This window comes from Anolis sagrei, chromosome 3, assembly GCF_037176765.1.
Source record: "Anolis sagrei isolate rAnoSag1 chromosome 3, rAnoSag1.mat, whole genome shotgun sequence".
NCBI classification, from domain to species: domain Eukaryota; kingdom Metazoa; phylum Chordata; class Lepidosauria; order Squamata; family Dactyloidae; genus Anolis; species Anolis sagrei.
The window spans coordinates 28787280-28804463 of NC_090023.1; the positions used below are offsets into that span (position 1 = coordinate 28787280).

The 17184-nt window shown below is 38.4% G+C and overlaps 1 protein-coding gene across 1 annotated transcript in view; it reads left to right on the plus strand.

The window, feature by feature from the left end:
- FGF9 (fibroblast growth factor 9) overlaps positions 1-16660 on the plus strand; it is a 32946-nt gene extending 16286 nt beyond the window's left edge. The window contains exons 2-3 of the mRNA XM_060770941.2: positions 4139-4242; positions 15384-16660. Coding sequence (XP_060626924.1) covers positions 4139-4242; positions 15384-15629 — 350 coding nt within the window. The 3' untranslated portion in view covers positions 15630-16660. The remainder of the gene's footprint in view (positions 1-4138; positions 4243-15383) is intronic.
- Positions 16661-17184: the final 524 nt, after the last annotated feature.

Below are 17184 nucleotides of genomic sequence, written 5' to 3' on the forward strand. Positions count from 1 at the left end.
TAATGGCCATTCCTAAATACTTTGCATAAGAGGAATAGCTCGCAACAATATATTGTTGCTGGGAAAATCCCTTCCTCACCTTACTGTATGAATTTAAATTCATACAGGGGAATTATGGGAGTGGGATGGGAAATAATATTAGTATATCTATGAATCCAAAAGCCCCAGCATTCTGGCCCTATGAGCTCTGTCTCCATTGCACCATTGCATGCTCCCAAAGTGTAGCTGTTACTTGCCTGTGGTGAATAGGCAATAGAACCCCTAATGCTACCTTTTTAGAAAGCATTTAGGTTATAACATTATTTGCCTATGTATAGTTTGTACAGCTCCCTCAGTTAAAAGTAGAAATGTTCCTTTTTAAAATCCCTGCCCACATTTTGATTAGAAAAGCAGTGCTTCTTTCATATTGCCTTGCACTGAGTCATGCTTCATGGAAGTTATGTTGTGTTACCTTATTAAAGTTTTTACCTTTGATAAAGAAACACCGCCTAACCTTTTCTAGCTGAAAGGGACAATGTAGTTATGTTCCAGAATAACTACATTGCATTTTAAATATCCTGGGGTAAATTGGAGTTAATTGGTTACATTTCATGCCAGTCTGATTTTGAAAAATGGAAACCTCAAAGGATGTTCCAGATAATGCTGACAGTAAATTTCTAATATATACCCGGTGTAGCCTGCATGCTGAATTATGTAACGCTGGGAGTCTGCTGGCCTCCATTTAAATATATTGCAACCTCCTCTATGGGAAACCATTGCCTAGCTGCCAGATTTGTCAAGGAGCAGGTAGGGCATTGTTGTAGTGATCGTATGCCAGCATCATGACGGAGTCTATTGGACTTCCTTCAGTAGCATTTAAAAGAAAAATATATATTTCTGGATATTGTTTGACAACCTATGTTCTTGTGTAGAATTAGACCAATTAGAGCATTCATGAACCCAGCAGAAAACATTTTATTTATTTTTAAATACCCCCCCCCCCCCCACAAATTGAAGGACTCAGAGCAGCTACAACATAGCTGAAACATCAGGAAGTGTGGCTTTGAAATTTCATCTGAACTTTAACGGAGAAATCCAAGGGAGTAGCTATGAGGGATGTAGCAAAATGAGAACATTGCTGTCCCCCAAATAATAATTCTGGCCCAGGCAAACTATGTCCCAGATCTCTAGCATTTAAGAAAATGAGATGCTGAAAATTGTTCACACCTTGAATTCTTATATTAGCTGTATTTGCATAACTTGGGTACCTTTTACCTGTTCCTGTTTTTTTTTTTTTTGATGCCCACTTTTCTAAATACTCAGCTGAGTTATTGAGTTATTTCAATGCTAGAAATTGGTGTTATTAAGGTAAATTTAATATGGACCTGCAGAATTTTTATTTGCAGAGCCAGTGCTCTTGTTTTATCCCTCCTCCAAGGCTAGGCTCATGGAGCTATCCAAGGTGCTGAACCCATTTGGGGACAAGGCTATTTAACATTTCGATTAAAACTCCTGGCAGATACATTATCATTTGGCAAGGAAGCCACCTACAGCCACTGACATACTATGTATTTGTCTGCTTGTTTCTCTATTTATTTTATTCATTTATTTTCTACCACTATTTTCTAGACTCGACTAATGAGTCTAAAAACGATACAGTTTAAAACTATATAAACATCAATAAAAGTATAAAGATAAAAATTATTTAGAAACTAAGCAATTTGTAAAATTAAAACTACTACAATTCATTGAGAGACTATATTAAAAAATCAACAAAACAGCAAAGCACTCCTTTAAAAAGGAATAAGAATGTTTTTACTTAACAGTGGAAGGAGAGCAAAGAGGGAGCCTTCCTAGCTTCCTTAGCGAGTTCCTATGTGTGGGAGTAGTCACTTGTTTCCACTAAATGAGCTTGAGAGGAGCTGGGACTGCAAGATGGTGGGAAGTGATAGTTTCTTTTAGCCCTGCATTTAGAGTTCCCAGAAGGTTAAAAAGGAGGAATGTAATTCATATAATACCTCAGGGTGACTGCTTTTAGGACCTGGGAGATGGAAATTTGGGAAACTGAGGAAAGGAAAGGGGCAAGTTAGTACAAGCAGTGCCCAAGTTACAAACATCTTTCTTACAAATGGCTCATAGTTAAGAATGGGGCTGAGACAACAGGAAGTGAGAGAAATCTACCCCTAGGAAGGGAAAAATTATCATGGGAAAAAGGTGTCTCCACTGAAGCTTTATCTCCAATTCTCGATTCCACAACAAGCCATTTTTTTTCCAAAATCCAATTATCACAAGGACAGAAAGTGCGGTGAAATCTTCTGAACATGGGTACAGAGTGGAAAACAAATGCCACAGATGTGTTAACCATTCCCTATGGCATCCAAAGCTCTCTCTCTCTCTCTCTCTCTCTCTCTCTCTCTCTCTAGTTGGAGTTCCACTGAAAAAATGTACCTGTTCCTACTTACAAATACATTCAACCTACAGAACCTATCTTGTTCTTAACTTGGGGACTGCTTGTACTAAGTTCAGATTTTGGTGGATTTCCTAAAGTTTTCTATTGGATAAAACAGGAGATGTGAACAAATGTGAGCACTGCTGAGGACCAAAGTGTACTAACTATGATGGCCCTTTTTTCAGGGCATAAAACTGCATTTTTCTTTTCAGGATTTTTTTTTCTGTACAGAAATGCTGTTTTTGACACACAAAAAATTCCACATGCATTTTTTTTCACACAAAGTTCTAAAATGTAGAGATTGTAAATCTTTGCAGTGTTCTCATCAGGATTTCCTAATACATTTTTCACCATTGTTTTTGAATATTTCAACATCTGCAGGGCTGTATATTTCCCTCTACTGATTTAGAGTCTAAATTTTATTAGACTCAATTATAGTTATACATTCATTGTTGAATTCTGCTTCACCTGATTCAAAATAATATTTCACAGCCTATGAAATGTCTTTTTAGAAATATCCATCTGTAAATACGAAATACAACACTGTCTGAGTTCTACGAGTGCAGCATTTTTTCTAATGAAGTAGGAGCTGTTCAAGGATCAGAACATTAATAGAGATACTAGGATGCTTGTTTATAAAGCCATTGTCCTTTCAACTCTATTGTCCACCTGCAAAACATGGATCATCTACAAACATCACTCTCAACTTTTGATGATTCCATCAATGTCGCCTTTGAAAAATCCTGCAAATCTCTTGGGAAGACAGGTGGACAAATGTCAATGTGCTGGAAGAAGCAAAGACCACCAGCACTGAAGCAATGATTCTCCATCATCAATTTTGGTGGACTGAGCACATTGTCCAAATGCCTGATCACTGTCTCCCACTGTCAGCTCAAGAATGGAAAACGGAATGTCAGTGGACAGCAAAAAAGACTTAAAGATGGGCATAAAGTTAACCTCAGAAATGTGGAATAAACTTAGAGAACTGGGAAGCCCTGGCCCTTAAGATTCATAAATGGAGGTCAGCTATTATCAAACATGCTGTGAATTTTGAAGAGGCATGAATAGAGGGTGAAAGGGAGAAATGTACCAAGAGGAAGGCACTTGACAAACTATTGTCGGGACCACCTTCCATCTGGAAATGTATGTCCTCACTGTGAAAGACCATGTGGATCCAGAACAGGTCTCTACAGTCACTTACGGACCCACCACCAAAACTTTACCCTTGGAAGACAATCATTCTTGGCCACAAGTGATAGCCTATGATGAGGATGCATTCATTTTTGAGTTCTGCTTCAGCAGATACAAAATAATATTTCACATCATATAAAATGTATTTTAAAAATAACCATCTGAAAATGATGTTACCAAGCAGTTTGTATGTCTCACTGTATCAAAGGATTGCCTGAAACATTGGGTCAGTTATTATTTTCAATCAGAAAGGTTTATGGAAACCTTTTTTTGAGAAGGGTTGAGCTTTTGTCTTGGCACTCATGAGCTTTTACATTGCATAGAGTTTTGGTATCATTGTATTGTTGTCTTCTATGTGCTAAGGATGCAGTAATCTCTAATAATTACTCATCTGTTGGAATTCTTCCATCTTATGGAAAACAACTGCTATTTTAATAATGACTTGAGTCAATTAAAAGGTAATACCAAAAGTACTGAATCGGTGAATGGAATTAATATTTTGCCTTATTTATCCTGCAGGTATCCTGGAATTTATCAGTATAGCAGTGGGCTTGGTCAGCATTCGAGGGGTAGACAGTGGACTTTATCTTGGAATGAACGAGAAAGGGGAACTTTATGGCTCGGTAAGTTTCTTACAGTTTTTTTTTAACATTGGCCTCACTATGCTTTAATTGAGTTAAATTGTTGTGATTACTGTGTCCAAATCAAGAGTGCATAATATGTGGTTAAATTGCCTGAAGCCTTTGGGCAAATTTCAAAAGGATGGCAGAGAGCAGGAAAAGAAGAAATTGGGTAACTCAACTTATTACTAGCATAGAACTCACAACATATTACTTATGAGTAGGACTGGTAATTCAGGATTATCTGAGGTTTCCAAGCCAAAATTTAAGACTAGGGAAGGTCTCTCCTGATGTCATTAAGTATCAGTCACAGCTCCTCATACCCGGCCATTCACACATGCACACAAAAAGAACATATGTTCCTATTTAGAAATTAAGACTTAAACTTTCAACCAAAGTTGCTGTTCTCAGATCAAGGGGAAATGTAGGAATTATTCCTTCTTACTTACTGAGAGAGATGATATAACTTAATCTAACTTGCTTGCTTCTAGCCAGAAATGGATGCAGAGCAGAGTAGGGAATGATGCCTGGCATCGCAGTAGCTAGGAGGGAAGGAAGAAGCTAAGTAAATAGACTGCCTGGAGAGACTTTGCAAGTTGCAGCAACAAATCAAGTAAGCTGCTCCATTTAGTTGGAGATTTGCATATACAGTAGAGTCTTGCTTATCCAACTTTCGCTCATCCAACATTCTGTATTATCCAACACAGTCTGCCTCCCACCCAGATCCACAGCTGTTTCAATACATTGCGATGTTTTGGTGCTAAATTCGTAAATACAGTAATTACTACATGATGTTACTGTGTATTGAACTGCTTTTTCAGTTGAATTGTTGTAAATCATGATGTTTTGATGCTTAATTTTAAAAATCATAATGCAATTTGATGTTTAATAGGCTTTCCTTAACCCCTTCTTATTTTCCATCATTTTTGCTTATCCAACTTTCTGCCGCCCTGTTTATGTTGGATAAGTGAGGCTCTACTTTCATCTTGCCTGGAACTAAATTCATTGAAAAGAGAAGATTTGTATCTTTTTTAACCACCTGGAGATAAATCATGAAAACCTGATACTCAGGATCAGGTCTTGAGATCTGGGAAAGCTACCTAAGGCAGAGAGAATGTTCACCATGCTAGAAATATACCCAGGGCATATTCAGGTGTATATCTGAACTCCTGGGGAAACTCTGAGAGTACAGGAATGGTCTGACCCAACTGTTTGCACCTTTTGAAGATAGTAGTCCTTGCATTTGGGGAAGGAGTTGGGAGGAGGCATTTTCAATTATAGAAAAGGTAGGTTCTAAGAGGAACCAAGGGAAATAATTAAGAGGGAAGATCTTTAGTGATACACAGAAGAGGCATCAACACATTTTGATTTAAAGCTGAAGAACCCCAGGAATAATTCAGAGACTCAAAAGTCTTAGCCCCCTTCTACACTGCCATATAATCCAGATTATCAAAGTAGATAATCCATATTATCTGCTTTGAATTGGATTATATAAGTCTACACTGCTATATAATCTAGTTCAAAGCAAATAATCTGGATTTTATATGCAGTGTAGAAAGGGACTTAGATTGTATGCCTCAGGGTAGGGAATTGCCAGATTAAGAATTTGTAAACTACCTTGGTAACCTTTGTAATTGAAGGTTGATTTATTTCTTCCAAATAAATAAATAAATAAAGAAGCAAGCATGCATTCACATATGCACTGAATTTCTTTCATATCTATAAATCTGGAACAAGATGTGAGAACTGGAGCTGCAGACAGGAAGGGCCAGTTTGGGCAATATATGAAGTCAGTGATCTTCAGGAACCATGGGCCCTTCCACACAGCTCTATTTCCCAGAATATCAAGGCAAAAAATCCCCACAATATCCGTTTTGAACTGGGTTATCTGAATCCATACTCAGATAATGTGGGATTTTCTGCCTTGATATTCTGGGATATAGGGCTGTGTGGAAGGGCCCCACGTTGTTTGCTTTTTCAAGCTGCTGCATTCTGCCTCATCACTCTCTGTGATGATGGAGTGATAAATGAATCACAGAGTTTTGTTCCATTTTTGATTTGTTAAGTTGTCCAAACACAGACACTTCTTCTCTGGTTTGTTTCACTCTCAGTAAAGGCAAGAAAGAATTTAGATTTGTTTCTGTAGTTGAATTGGAGAGAAACAAATCAAGGAATAGAAAATGCCCATGTTCTGATGGCACAACAAACAAACAGTCTCCTGAACTGGACTGAAGAGTAATTCCCCAGAGGCAAGACATAAGATGAAGGGAAGGGTAGGAAGTGACTCAGCACAATGGTGCAGAGATGGCAGGAAAGATGCGTATACAGTAGTTAAGAATCAGAACTGCTGTTGGTTAAATAAAATGTTTTATATAACTATGAATCTTTGTGGTGACATTGCATTTGCATCATGTTAGGGTTGTATGTGCTCATATGAAAACTTCCCCTTCTCTGGCAGCTAGATATGTGTTATGGTACAGTATAGTAATTACTTAGAATGTGAGCAGTACTTGAAAAGCATAGTTGAGAAGACTGCATATATTCTGCAATAATGCTATGTCTACTTTGGAATTCTTTAGGATTACTGTGCAAGGCACTAGTTGGATGACTCTACATTTTATGATTTTATGAATGTATAAACCAAACAAATGTGGTACTGTAAGGGCGCTTCCAGATAGGCCCCAAAATGCAGGGCCTGTCAGGCTTTTACCTGAGCCATCCAAACAATGCTCGGTTCTAATGGGGTATTGGGACTGTAGGGACTGACTACCGGGTAGTCCTGGGACTAGCCAGGGGTCAGTCCCCAGTCACAGCCCTCTTGGTTTATTGGGCTCCATGAGCCCAGAGAATGAAGAGGGCACCCCCTGGCCCAACCCTCCCAATCCAGCCTTAAAATTAAAGAAAACTTACTGGGCCACTATTGTGCTCCTCTGGCAATCCTTCTGGTGCACAGAAATGATGTGCCAAGAGGCAGGGAAGGAGGAAAATTTCTTTAATTTTAAGGCTGGTTGAGGAAGGAGGGGTTTGGGTGTCTGGGAAACATCCCACTGGGAAAGCCCGGTTTTCTTTGGGAGGGGGTGTGGGACAGAAATGCATGCCAAAGCGGGTTTTAAAAACCCACTTTGTTGTGCATTTCTGTCAAGCCTAGAAGCATCCTAAGGGTCCAATCTTACATACATTTAGGTGGCAATAAGTTCCACTGAGCTGAATTGTCACTCAGTATATTTGTGTGGCTGGAATTGTATTGTGTAGTGATTTGAATGGTTAACTAGGGCCCTTTCTACACTGTCAGATCAACATTGATTTGCAGGCACCGCCTCCACCACAATAAATTTTCCTGACAGTATATCTGTATTGTTAGTTGTGTGATGGCTCAGTCATGCACACAAGCCATCACATGAGGTGTGTTAGAGGATACCACCAGTTCTTGTTGAGTTGCTACATCATCGTCCATCCTAATTGTACATTCATGAGAAAGAAAGTTAGGAAAGCTACGCTTATTCATGAATTGTGCAGCAGGAAGAAATGTATCTCTTTATCATCTCTTTATTTCCAGCCTTTGAATCATAAAAGAAACTCTCAGAAACTCCATGTGATTTAGATACATGGGACTGAACCATGGTAGTTAAAATAGAATCACAGTAGTATAGTTGCACAATATGAATGGGTCCTGGATATGGGTCCACAATATAGCCTAAGAACAGTACAGTCCGCCTATACATGTGTCTATACTGAGATAGTTTTCACTGGAGTTTATTACTGCCAGGAATTGTGTATGGGATTATGGGATTGCTGCCCAAGTAAACTTAAAAGTTTTAATATAATGAAGGGGTCCTGCAGTTTTAGTATTTTAAGAGGACATTATTGCATTATAAACAGGCCAGTATTAAGATTTATAAAAGTATTGTATCCAATATTTTTGTGTCTGAAAAGGAAATATTTAAATATTCTGTAAAGGAGGGCATGAGGCTGGTTTCCTAGACCAAAGAAATGGATTTGGAAATGTGTTAGATTTTGATATGAGCTGGCATTTCTCCTTCCTGTTTTCATATTGCAATTGGTGGTTACAAGAATTTTAATGTCATGCTGAACTACAGAAGCTTCCCCTCCCCAATATAGGAATGTGCAAGGAACTAATGAAGGGTTTGGCAGTTATACACCTGGGATTTTATGCTGTGATTTTGTCCAATTCCCATTTCTTCCAGTGAGACTTGTGTAGGAGGAATTCCTAATTGATTGTACCCCTAGGCTGGTTGAGTTGGCTTTCAAAACTGTCAGCAGAAGATGGGGATTGCCATCAGGCTACAGTGTGATGAAAAGTGGCTGTGATCTAATTCCATTAGTTTCAATGAAACATAACATCTAATATTCATGATCCTTTAGGGCCTTGTTGACACTGGCAAAATTAGTACCCATATTTCAACATCTGCCAACAATAGCAGAAATACTGTTGTGGCCTGGAATCGATGCATATTTTCCTGTCCTCGTGAGCCCTGATGCATATGCCAACAAATAAGCACTTGCATTTGGAATATTGGATTGTGCCAACTAGTTGGGGCAGTGTTGAAAAACTTGGCCTGAGATGCTAAGGCTATACAAGTATTATTCGTTTTGACATTGCAGTATGAAGGTGTTTTGAATGATAAGTGTCGTATTTAAGGGGAGAAATGCTGACCTTGAAATTGCTACTTTATAGATCACACACATAGTTGGTTTACAGCAGGCATGAGCAAACTTCAGCCCTCCAGGTGTTTTGGACTGTTAGGAATTGTGGGAGTTGAAGTTCAAAACACCTGGAGGGCTAAAGTTTGGGTTTACAGAATGGAAGCCGTGTTAATCTTCAAGGTGCCACAAGGTTCTTGGTTACTTTTCGAAGGTATTTATAATAGATTTGTACAAAAGTGAAAAGAGAAATAAGCATCTGTTTGTTGTTGCTTTTGATAACAATGATGGTGGTGTTGGTGGAGATTCTTGATTTGAGTGCAGGGATATTGGGGGAAGGCAAAATGAATGCATGGACGCAATAAGAACTGTACTCATTCCAAATGAAATTTCCTCCACTGCACGAATGTTTAACACTGCAGTTATTTATACTCAGCTGAACATTTAGAAATACAGACATGAGAAGAAATGGAGCAGGTAAAGTTAGCAAGGGAATACAATCACAGTAAAATAGACCTGTCCTAGTATGCCCCGGTGGCGCAGTGGGTTAAACTACTGAGCTGCTAAACTTGTTGACTGAAGGGTTGCAGGTTTGAATCCAGGGAGCGGCGTAAGCTTCTGCTGTCAACCCCAGCTTCTGCCAACCTAACAGTTTGAAAACATGTAAATGTGAGTAGCTCTGGCGGGAAGGTAACGGTACTCCATGCAGTCATGCTGGCCACATGACCTTGGAGGTGTCAACGGACAACGCTGGCTCTTCGGCTTAAAAATGAGATGAGCACCACACCCCAGAGTCGGACACGAATGGACTTAATGTCAGGGGAAGACCTTTACCTAGTATGAATGATTTTCCCTTGAATTATCTGACAATTTGCATTTTTTTATAAAATCTATGTATTGCAAAGATGTGACAAGTTGGGATGTATCAAATTTGTATCAAGTTGTTTTTTAGACCACAGCATGTTATTTTAGATGCTAAAATAAAATAAAACACACCATTTGTTATATGTGTGGAGGGATTATAAAGTTGTGCTATTGCCTGGACAAAGTACCTCATATTTGTAATTGACTTCTTCAGTGGAAAAAATATATCTGGGTTGTTAATCAAAGGGGCTGACAATATTTTTTGGCTGAGAGAAGACAGTAGCCATTTTTAAATATTATTTAATGGAATCATGCAGACAGTACCGGCTCTAGTTGTATTTGATGTATTTCCTGAAGCTAGTATCAGAAGGGTGTCAGCATTGATGTAAGAATATAACTATAGAAAATCAATGTTAGCTCACTCTTAGGAGTAGTTTACCATTAGACAGAATAAGATTGCTGCACGTGGCAGCAGTATCTAGGAGAAGGCAGCAGGTTATCAAAGAAGAGTGGGCCGTGTGCCATGCAATTTGTACAGCATGCGGTGAGCTTGCATCTGCAGGCAAAATAGAATGCTGTAGAAACATTCATTTACCAGTTTGGTTGGCTTTTATAAATGGATTGAAAGGGGGCACATCTTGCTCTGCAAAGAAAAACCGTTTTTTGGATAGGCTTACTTACTACCACCTTCAGGGTCATACATTTCCCATGTACTCTGAGAGTAATGAAGCTAAAAGATTCACACAAAGAGAGATGTCGAAGCAGGATTTGCTGATGCTTTGCTTGGACGTTTAATCAGTCCTTCTGTAATTAGCTATCTTGAGTTTATTTATTCTTCCAAGGAGGAACAAGAAAATGTGTGATCTTTCCCATAGAATAGCCATGTAATGTGAACAGGGAACATCTCATGAAAAGTGCAACAATACAGATACTTGAAGTTTGATTCTACTCAGTGTGGCATACTTTCTAGGTATGCATGGGAATTGTTTTACAGTTAGAGATTCTGATGTGGTGCTCTAAATGAACAGTGTTGGCTGATGACTGCAATGTCAGTGGCATGGTGCATCTGCTTTGGATTTCAATCCAAACTATAAAGGCTATATAAGATGCTGAGTCTATTTTGGAGATTGGCTTCAGTACCTTGGATAGCAGCCCACTGACTTGAAAGCCACCAGCCTTTGAGTATCCCTTTTTGTTCACTGTTCAGTCAGTCAGACGTTTATATTCCTCTCCTCTCCCCCCAGTTATCTACTGTTGACTTTGACAGGAGAGTGGCCAGTCCTACTGATGAATCACCAGCTCAAGGTTGAATCTGGAAGGCTTTATTCCATGTACTCAACAGGCTTCACTTATTTAGTTTATTATGAAACCTAAATTCGCAGCACACAGTGGCATAACACAGAAGTGATGACAAGGGCTTTAGCTTTGCCAACAATGGCTCTGTTGCAAGCATTCTGCAACCCTGCCATATACGGCTTCTGAAGCACTGTCTCTTAATAATTCAAGTGCTGAATGACTCGAAAAGTGTTTTTGCTACATATTTGCTATACTGAAGGTGTCACTGCCTCTGCTGCATCATATTGGCAGATACAGATTTTTTTAATGCCTAAGGGTAAAAAGTGATGCTACCAGACAAAAGGATGAATAAAAACTTTCTTTGAATCGCGCATTGAATTAAAATTGAATTAGCATGAGAGCTGCTGACATTTATAAAGTTTCATCTGCTGATTTTCTGCATATAAAGCCATGTTAAAGGCATCAGAATGCTTAAATTAAAAATGGTATGCATAGCAGTACTACATAAAGGGAAAAGTGGTTGAAAATAACCTGGCTATTCACTGGAATCTGTGGGATTTATGTCCATAGGTGAGCAGAAATTTCAATGATTACATAGCATTTAGATCAGTGGTTCCCAACTTGTGGTCCAGGGACTACCAATGGTCCACAAGAACTAAAATATGGTCTGTGCCCTCACCATTACTACACCATTGCAATGAGAGCAACTAGTCCTGCGAAACCCTCTTATAGTGCCGAGACTTACTAAATATGGTTTACTGTGGGTGAGCAGATGGCAACTATGAATGACATATATTCTGTAATAGAAACTAGAGCTGATGTGGTTTATCCAACTCAATTTTCTGAATCAGCTCCCCAAATCATCAATCCAAATAAAAGTTTACCAAAAACTGATTTGTAACCTCTTTGATACTAATGTTGGAGAGTGGTCCCTGGTCAAAAACAAAAAACAAAAACAAAAACTGGAAACCACTGATTTAGATATACTGACTTGTCCATTTTGGAAACCTTTCTTTTAAGACTGTAAATACCAGAATCCTCTAGTCAACATGGCAAGTCTGTGAAGAAGGGGCCTTTGGGACTTGATCATGGTGATTGGTGGCTCCCAAGTCAGTGGGGCAGTGAATGGGTTCCAGGTTTTAAGCTACATTTAAAGGAGCTATCAATTGTGCTGAATCCATTTTTGAAATGTGGCTACTTCTGAATTCAGGCTAAAACCTAAATGCCATACCCTGCTCTACCAACATGGAAGTCAACTATCATCACAGGTTGTAGTGACACAAAATAAGGTTTCTAAGTTCTGCTGACTTAATTCTGTACAAGCACATCCAAAATTCAATATTCAAGGACTTTTCCAATGTGCAAGATTTCTAAGTATATGCATGAATATCTCGCAGCAAAAGGGATTTTGTTTGATTTGAGTATTATTGTTTTCATATATTTGTTATTATTTCTATTTTATGATATATGCAATATTGTTGTTTTTGTGTGTGCCTTCAAATCATTTCCAGCTGATCGTGTCCCTATGGTGAAATTATCACAGGGTTTTTTTTAAAGTAAAGTTTCTTCTGAGGGGACTTGACTTTACCTTCCTCTGAGGCTGAGAATGTATGACTTGTCTTAGCATTAATAAATACCTATCTATGATGGAAACATCACTTGTAATGCATGTGCAATTTCGTTCTTTATAAACCTGGGCTTTTGTGCTTTTTCAGGATTTAAGAGGCTTTTTTATTGGTGGTGGAAATAAATAAGATTTTTTTCAGTAATGGAGAAAGATGGGCTAGATATTTTATAAATTTTAATACAATATAGCAGTATAAACAAAACGTTTTTTCTACCCTTCCTTACCTTTGCATTTATAGGCTTTCAAAAATAGTCAAGTGACTCTTTGAATGTTTGTCATTCAAAGCCTGAACACTGAATAATATTTTGAGGCTCAAAGAAGGGTCATGTGACATCTTACAAGATGGTTGCTTATTCTCTGACCTCTTCATTCATCAATTTGCTTCAAAATTTAATAAAAATGTAATTATCTATTAAGCTATTGATGTGAAGTGTCATCAAAGTAAAAAATTAACTGTGAGGATAAAGTCTTAGCCTATTACAAATGGATTGTTTGTATGAGTGGGAACACATGGAACAAAACACTGAGGTCTTTAGACCTGTTGCACTTCAATTTACAAATGAAGCAGCTGTTTTCAGCCTGTTTTGAAGCAAAGCTGTATGGAAGGTTTTAGCATTTTAAAGATATCTCTTAAAACAAGCCATGCAGAAAACAAACTCTCAAATGGCCGTTTAAAGCTGGTGGTTTAAAGTGACCTCACACAAAAAATGACTTAAATAAAGGAAAAGTGCAATTTGATGCATGCACACAGAGACACTCACAGGTCCACTAATTGAAAGGCTATTTGGTTTTCCTTATGGCTTCCACGAGCATCCAAACTGTGTGCATGTCTGTGTGCTTTCAAATTGCCAGTCAACTTATGGAGACCCCATGAATTGGGTTTTCTTAGGCAAGGAATACTCCGGGTTGGTTTTGTCAGTTTCCCTTTCAAGGCCCTTCCATACAGCCATATAACTCAGAATATCAAGGCAGATAATCCACAATATTATAGAGTCCACACTGCTATATATTCAGTGTGGTGATTTTACAGCTGTGTGGAAGGGGTCTCGGACATATAGACTATAGCATCTGGTATTCCTTGGTAGTCTCTCATATAAGTACTAACCACCTCGAAACTGCCTTGAGTTGCCTCCCGGTTGAAAGGGGCAGTATACAAATATAGTAAATAAATAAATAAATAAACAAATAACCAGAATTGACCCTTTATAGCTTCCAGGGTCAGGTGGGATCCACATTTTAAATATGAGCAAAGTGGGGAACTGTGCTATCACCTGAAATAGTTTGAGGAACATGCAAGATTAGGAACTAATCAAAGAACTGGAAATCACATAATCATGGTGAAAGGATAAAAAGAAACTATATATAGTTAGCATTGCGGTTGAAACTGCTAGTTGCAGGAAAGGCTGCTGACCAGAGGGTCAACGGCTCGAAGCAGTGAGTTGGAGTGAGCTGTTGATTGCCAGTCTTAGCTGCTGCCAACTTAGTAGTTCAAAAGCATGCAATGTGAGTAGATAAATAGGTTTAGCCTCAGCGGGAAGGTAAAAGGGTGCCTCATGCAGACATGCAAGCAAAAAGATAAGAAATGTCTATGGACAGCAGGGTCCTTTGGCAAGGAAAATAGAACAACAGCACCTCCTCATAGCCGGAAGTTGAGCATGGCCTCCAGATGCCAGAAATGGTAAAAGGGGAAGCCCTTTACCTTATCTGTATTATTGTAAGTGCTTTATCAGAACCAATGATTCTGATAATTCAAACTACTACAGCATGATGGCTTTATGTCTATATTTTGTCACCTGAGCTTTTTTCAGCTTTTATTGTACAACCACAATGGTGAGCAGACACAATTTAATATTTAGGAGATTACCATCTTCCTGTGGGTGGGAGCGGGATAAACTTGGCAAGATTCAAAACTGTTAAGGAGTGAACAGAAGAAATCTAATGTTATGGTGAAAAATGTAAGTGCTCTTGTGAATAATTTATTTTGATATTCCTTAATATTACCCAAATTATCTATATGGAACAGCATGCATTTTACTTATATTTTGCACATGTGCTCACAAATCTACAGGGATTGGTGCAGTTGTTTATTACAATGGTGTGTTGAACTAGTGAGCTAGCTACAAAGGTAGATGCTTTAGAGAAATAATCAAATATAATTTAAAACAGAGGAGATGGAGATTGGGGATAGGACTGTATCTTTCTTTTTTTAAGATGGCAGTCTCTGGTTTTCCATTTTGGAAGCTAGCAAAGTAAGTGGCCCTGGTGGCACAATGGGTTAAACCATTGAACTGTTGAATCTGCTGACCTAAAGGTTGGCAGGTCAAAACCATGGGTCGAGGTGGGCTCCCACTGTTAGCCATGCTGGCAACATGACCAGGAGGTATGTATGGACAACAAGCTTGGAAATGGAACAAGAGCACCTCCCTGTGGCTAGAGTTGAGCACCACCTCCAGAAGCCGGAGATGAAAAAAGATTACCTTTGTTCTGTGTATTTGTGTGTCATTGTTATTCCACTGTATTAAAGGCATTGAATGTTTGCTGCTCTGTCTATGTTGTAATCTGCTCTGAATCCCCTGGGGGAGACAGAGTGGAATATAAACAAAGTGTTATTATTATTATTATTATTATTATTAAGTGGATGAAGAATAAAATTATCCTAAAATTCTTACTATTCTTTTCTGTTTTCTCTCCACAGGAAAAATTAACCCAGGAGTGTGTGTTCAGAGAACAGTTTGAAGAGAACTGGTATAACACATATTCATCGAACCTATATAAGCACGTGGACACTGGAAGACGATATTATGTTGCATTAAACAAAGATGGGACTCCACGAGAAGGGACTAGGACTAAGCGGCATCACAAATTCACGCATTTTTTACCTAGACCAGTGGACCCAGAGAAAGTCCCTGAACTATATAAGGATATTTTAAGCCAAAGTTGACAAAGACATTTTCTTCCCTTGAGCCCTTAAAACAAAGTAACCACTATAAAGGTTTCATGCGGTGGGTTCTTAATTGATTAGCTGTGTCATCACATCAGCTCCACTGTTGCCAAACTTTGTCGCATGCATAATATATGATGGAGGCTTGGATGGAACATGCTGATTTTGTTCTGCACTTAAAGGGTTTGTCTTCCTGGAGGAGAGCCTACGCCCATCGCTTGATTTATTAAGAGAGAAAGGAAGGAAGCGTGAGAATGTGTGAGAGTGAAAGAGAAAGAGGATGAACGAAGCGGGAGCAAGAAGGAAGGGGGGAAAAAGGCCTGATGCATGCTGGGAAACAGACACGCTTTTAAATTTTTTGATCTGTTGTACTTCATTCTATATCAGCATAGCTGCCATACTTTGACTCATCAGGAATTTTGGCTGGTGGCCTGCGCAAGTGTACGCTGCATTTTAAAAAAAGGCATGGAGGGTTCTGTCTTACTTAAACAAAAGGATACAAAAGCAAAAGAGACTTATTTTCCGTTTGATGGCTCAAGTGGGAGTCACCCCTTGTTGAGTTTCAAGCAAACACCTCTTAGGTAAAACAGGAGAAGATGGGGGAAAAATAAAAATAAAAAATAAATAAAAAGCTAAATTTATTTATAGAAATTCCAAAGGCAACATTTTATTTATTTTATATATTTATTTATTATATAGAGTTTATTTTTAATGAAATATGTACAGGCCAGATAGGCAGTTTGGAAGCTTTAGGCTCTGTAAAGCATTTCAACAGCGAAAGCCGCTATGAACCTGTGATAAAATTCATGCAAGTCAAACGTAAAGGCGCATGGAGGCAAAGAAACCTAGGGATCCTAATGTACTAAAGGTGACAATCTCTTTTGTGCCCATATTATTGTAAAAGTATGCACACCACTCATGTCACTGGGTGCTCACTCTTCTGACTGCTTGTTTCATAGCTTAAACTTTCCCCTCTTCTTCCCCTTCTTTCCTTGAGGATTAAAGATAAAATTGGGTCTTCAAAACTTTAATTCTGCGTCTGTAATATTTCCTCTTTGATAAATGACTTATTCCATCTTTGTAAGCTTCACAGCCATGGAAGAAAGAAAAAGAAGGGTTGGTATATATATTCTACTTATTAAAACCTACTGCAGATAATACCAAAGCTAAGTGATAAATATGCTCTTTTTATTTTAGCAGAATGCCAGAAACATCCTAATATTGACATTTTGTGCTAATTAAGGTTCTCACAACTACTAGTCCAAGAAGCCAGGGATGAGGTTCCCTCTTGTAAAAAATATGTTTAATTGTGCACTTGACTATCTACTCTGAGATTACACAAGTTCCATAGGGGGTATTATTGTAACATCTTTTATGGGAAAATTGCTTTCAGTGTGAACTATCATAATACTTATTAGCACCCTTCTTAAAGTAAGACTCTTGCAAAATAAAACCAATAAATCTCTATTGAGAATTGCAATGAGGGGGAAAGTACTATACTCGTTTTATTTCCTGAGGCTATCTTTCAAATGTACCTGAAGTATATAATGCAGAA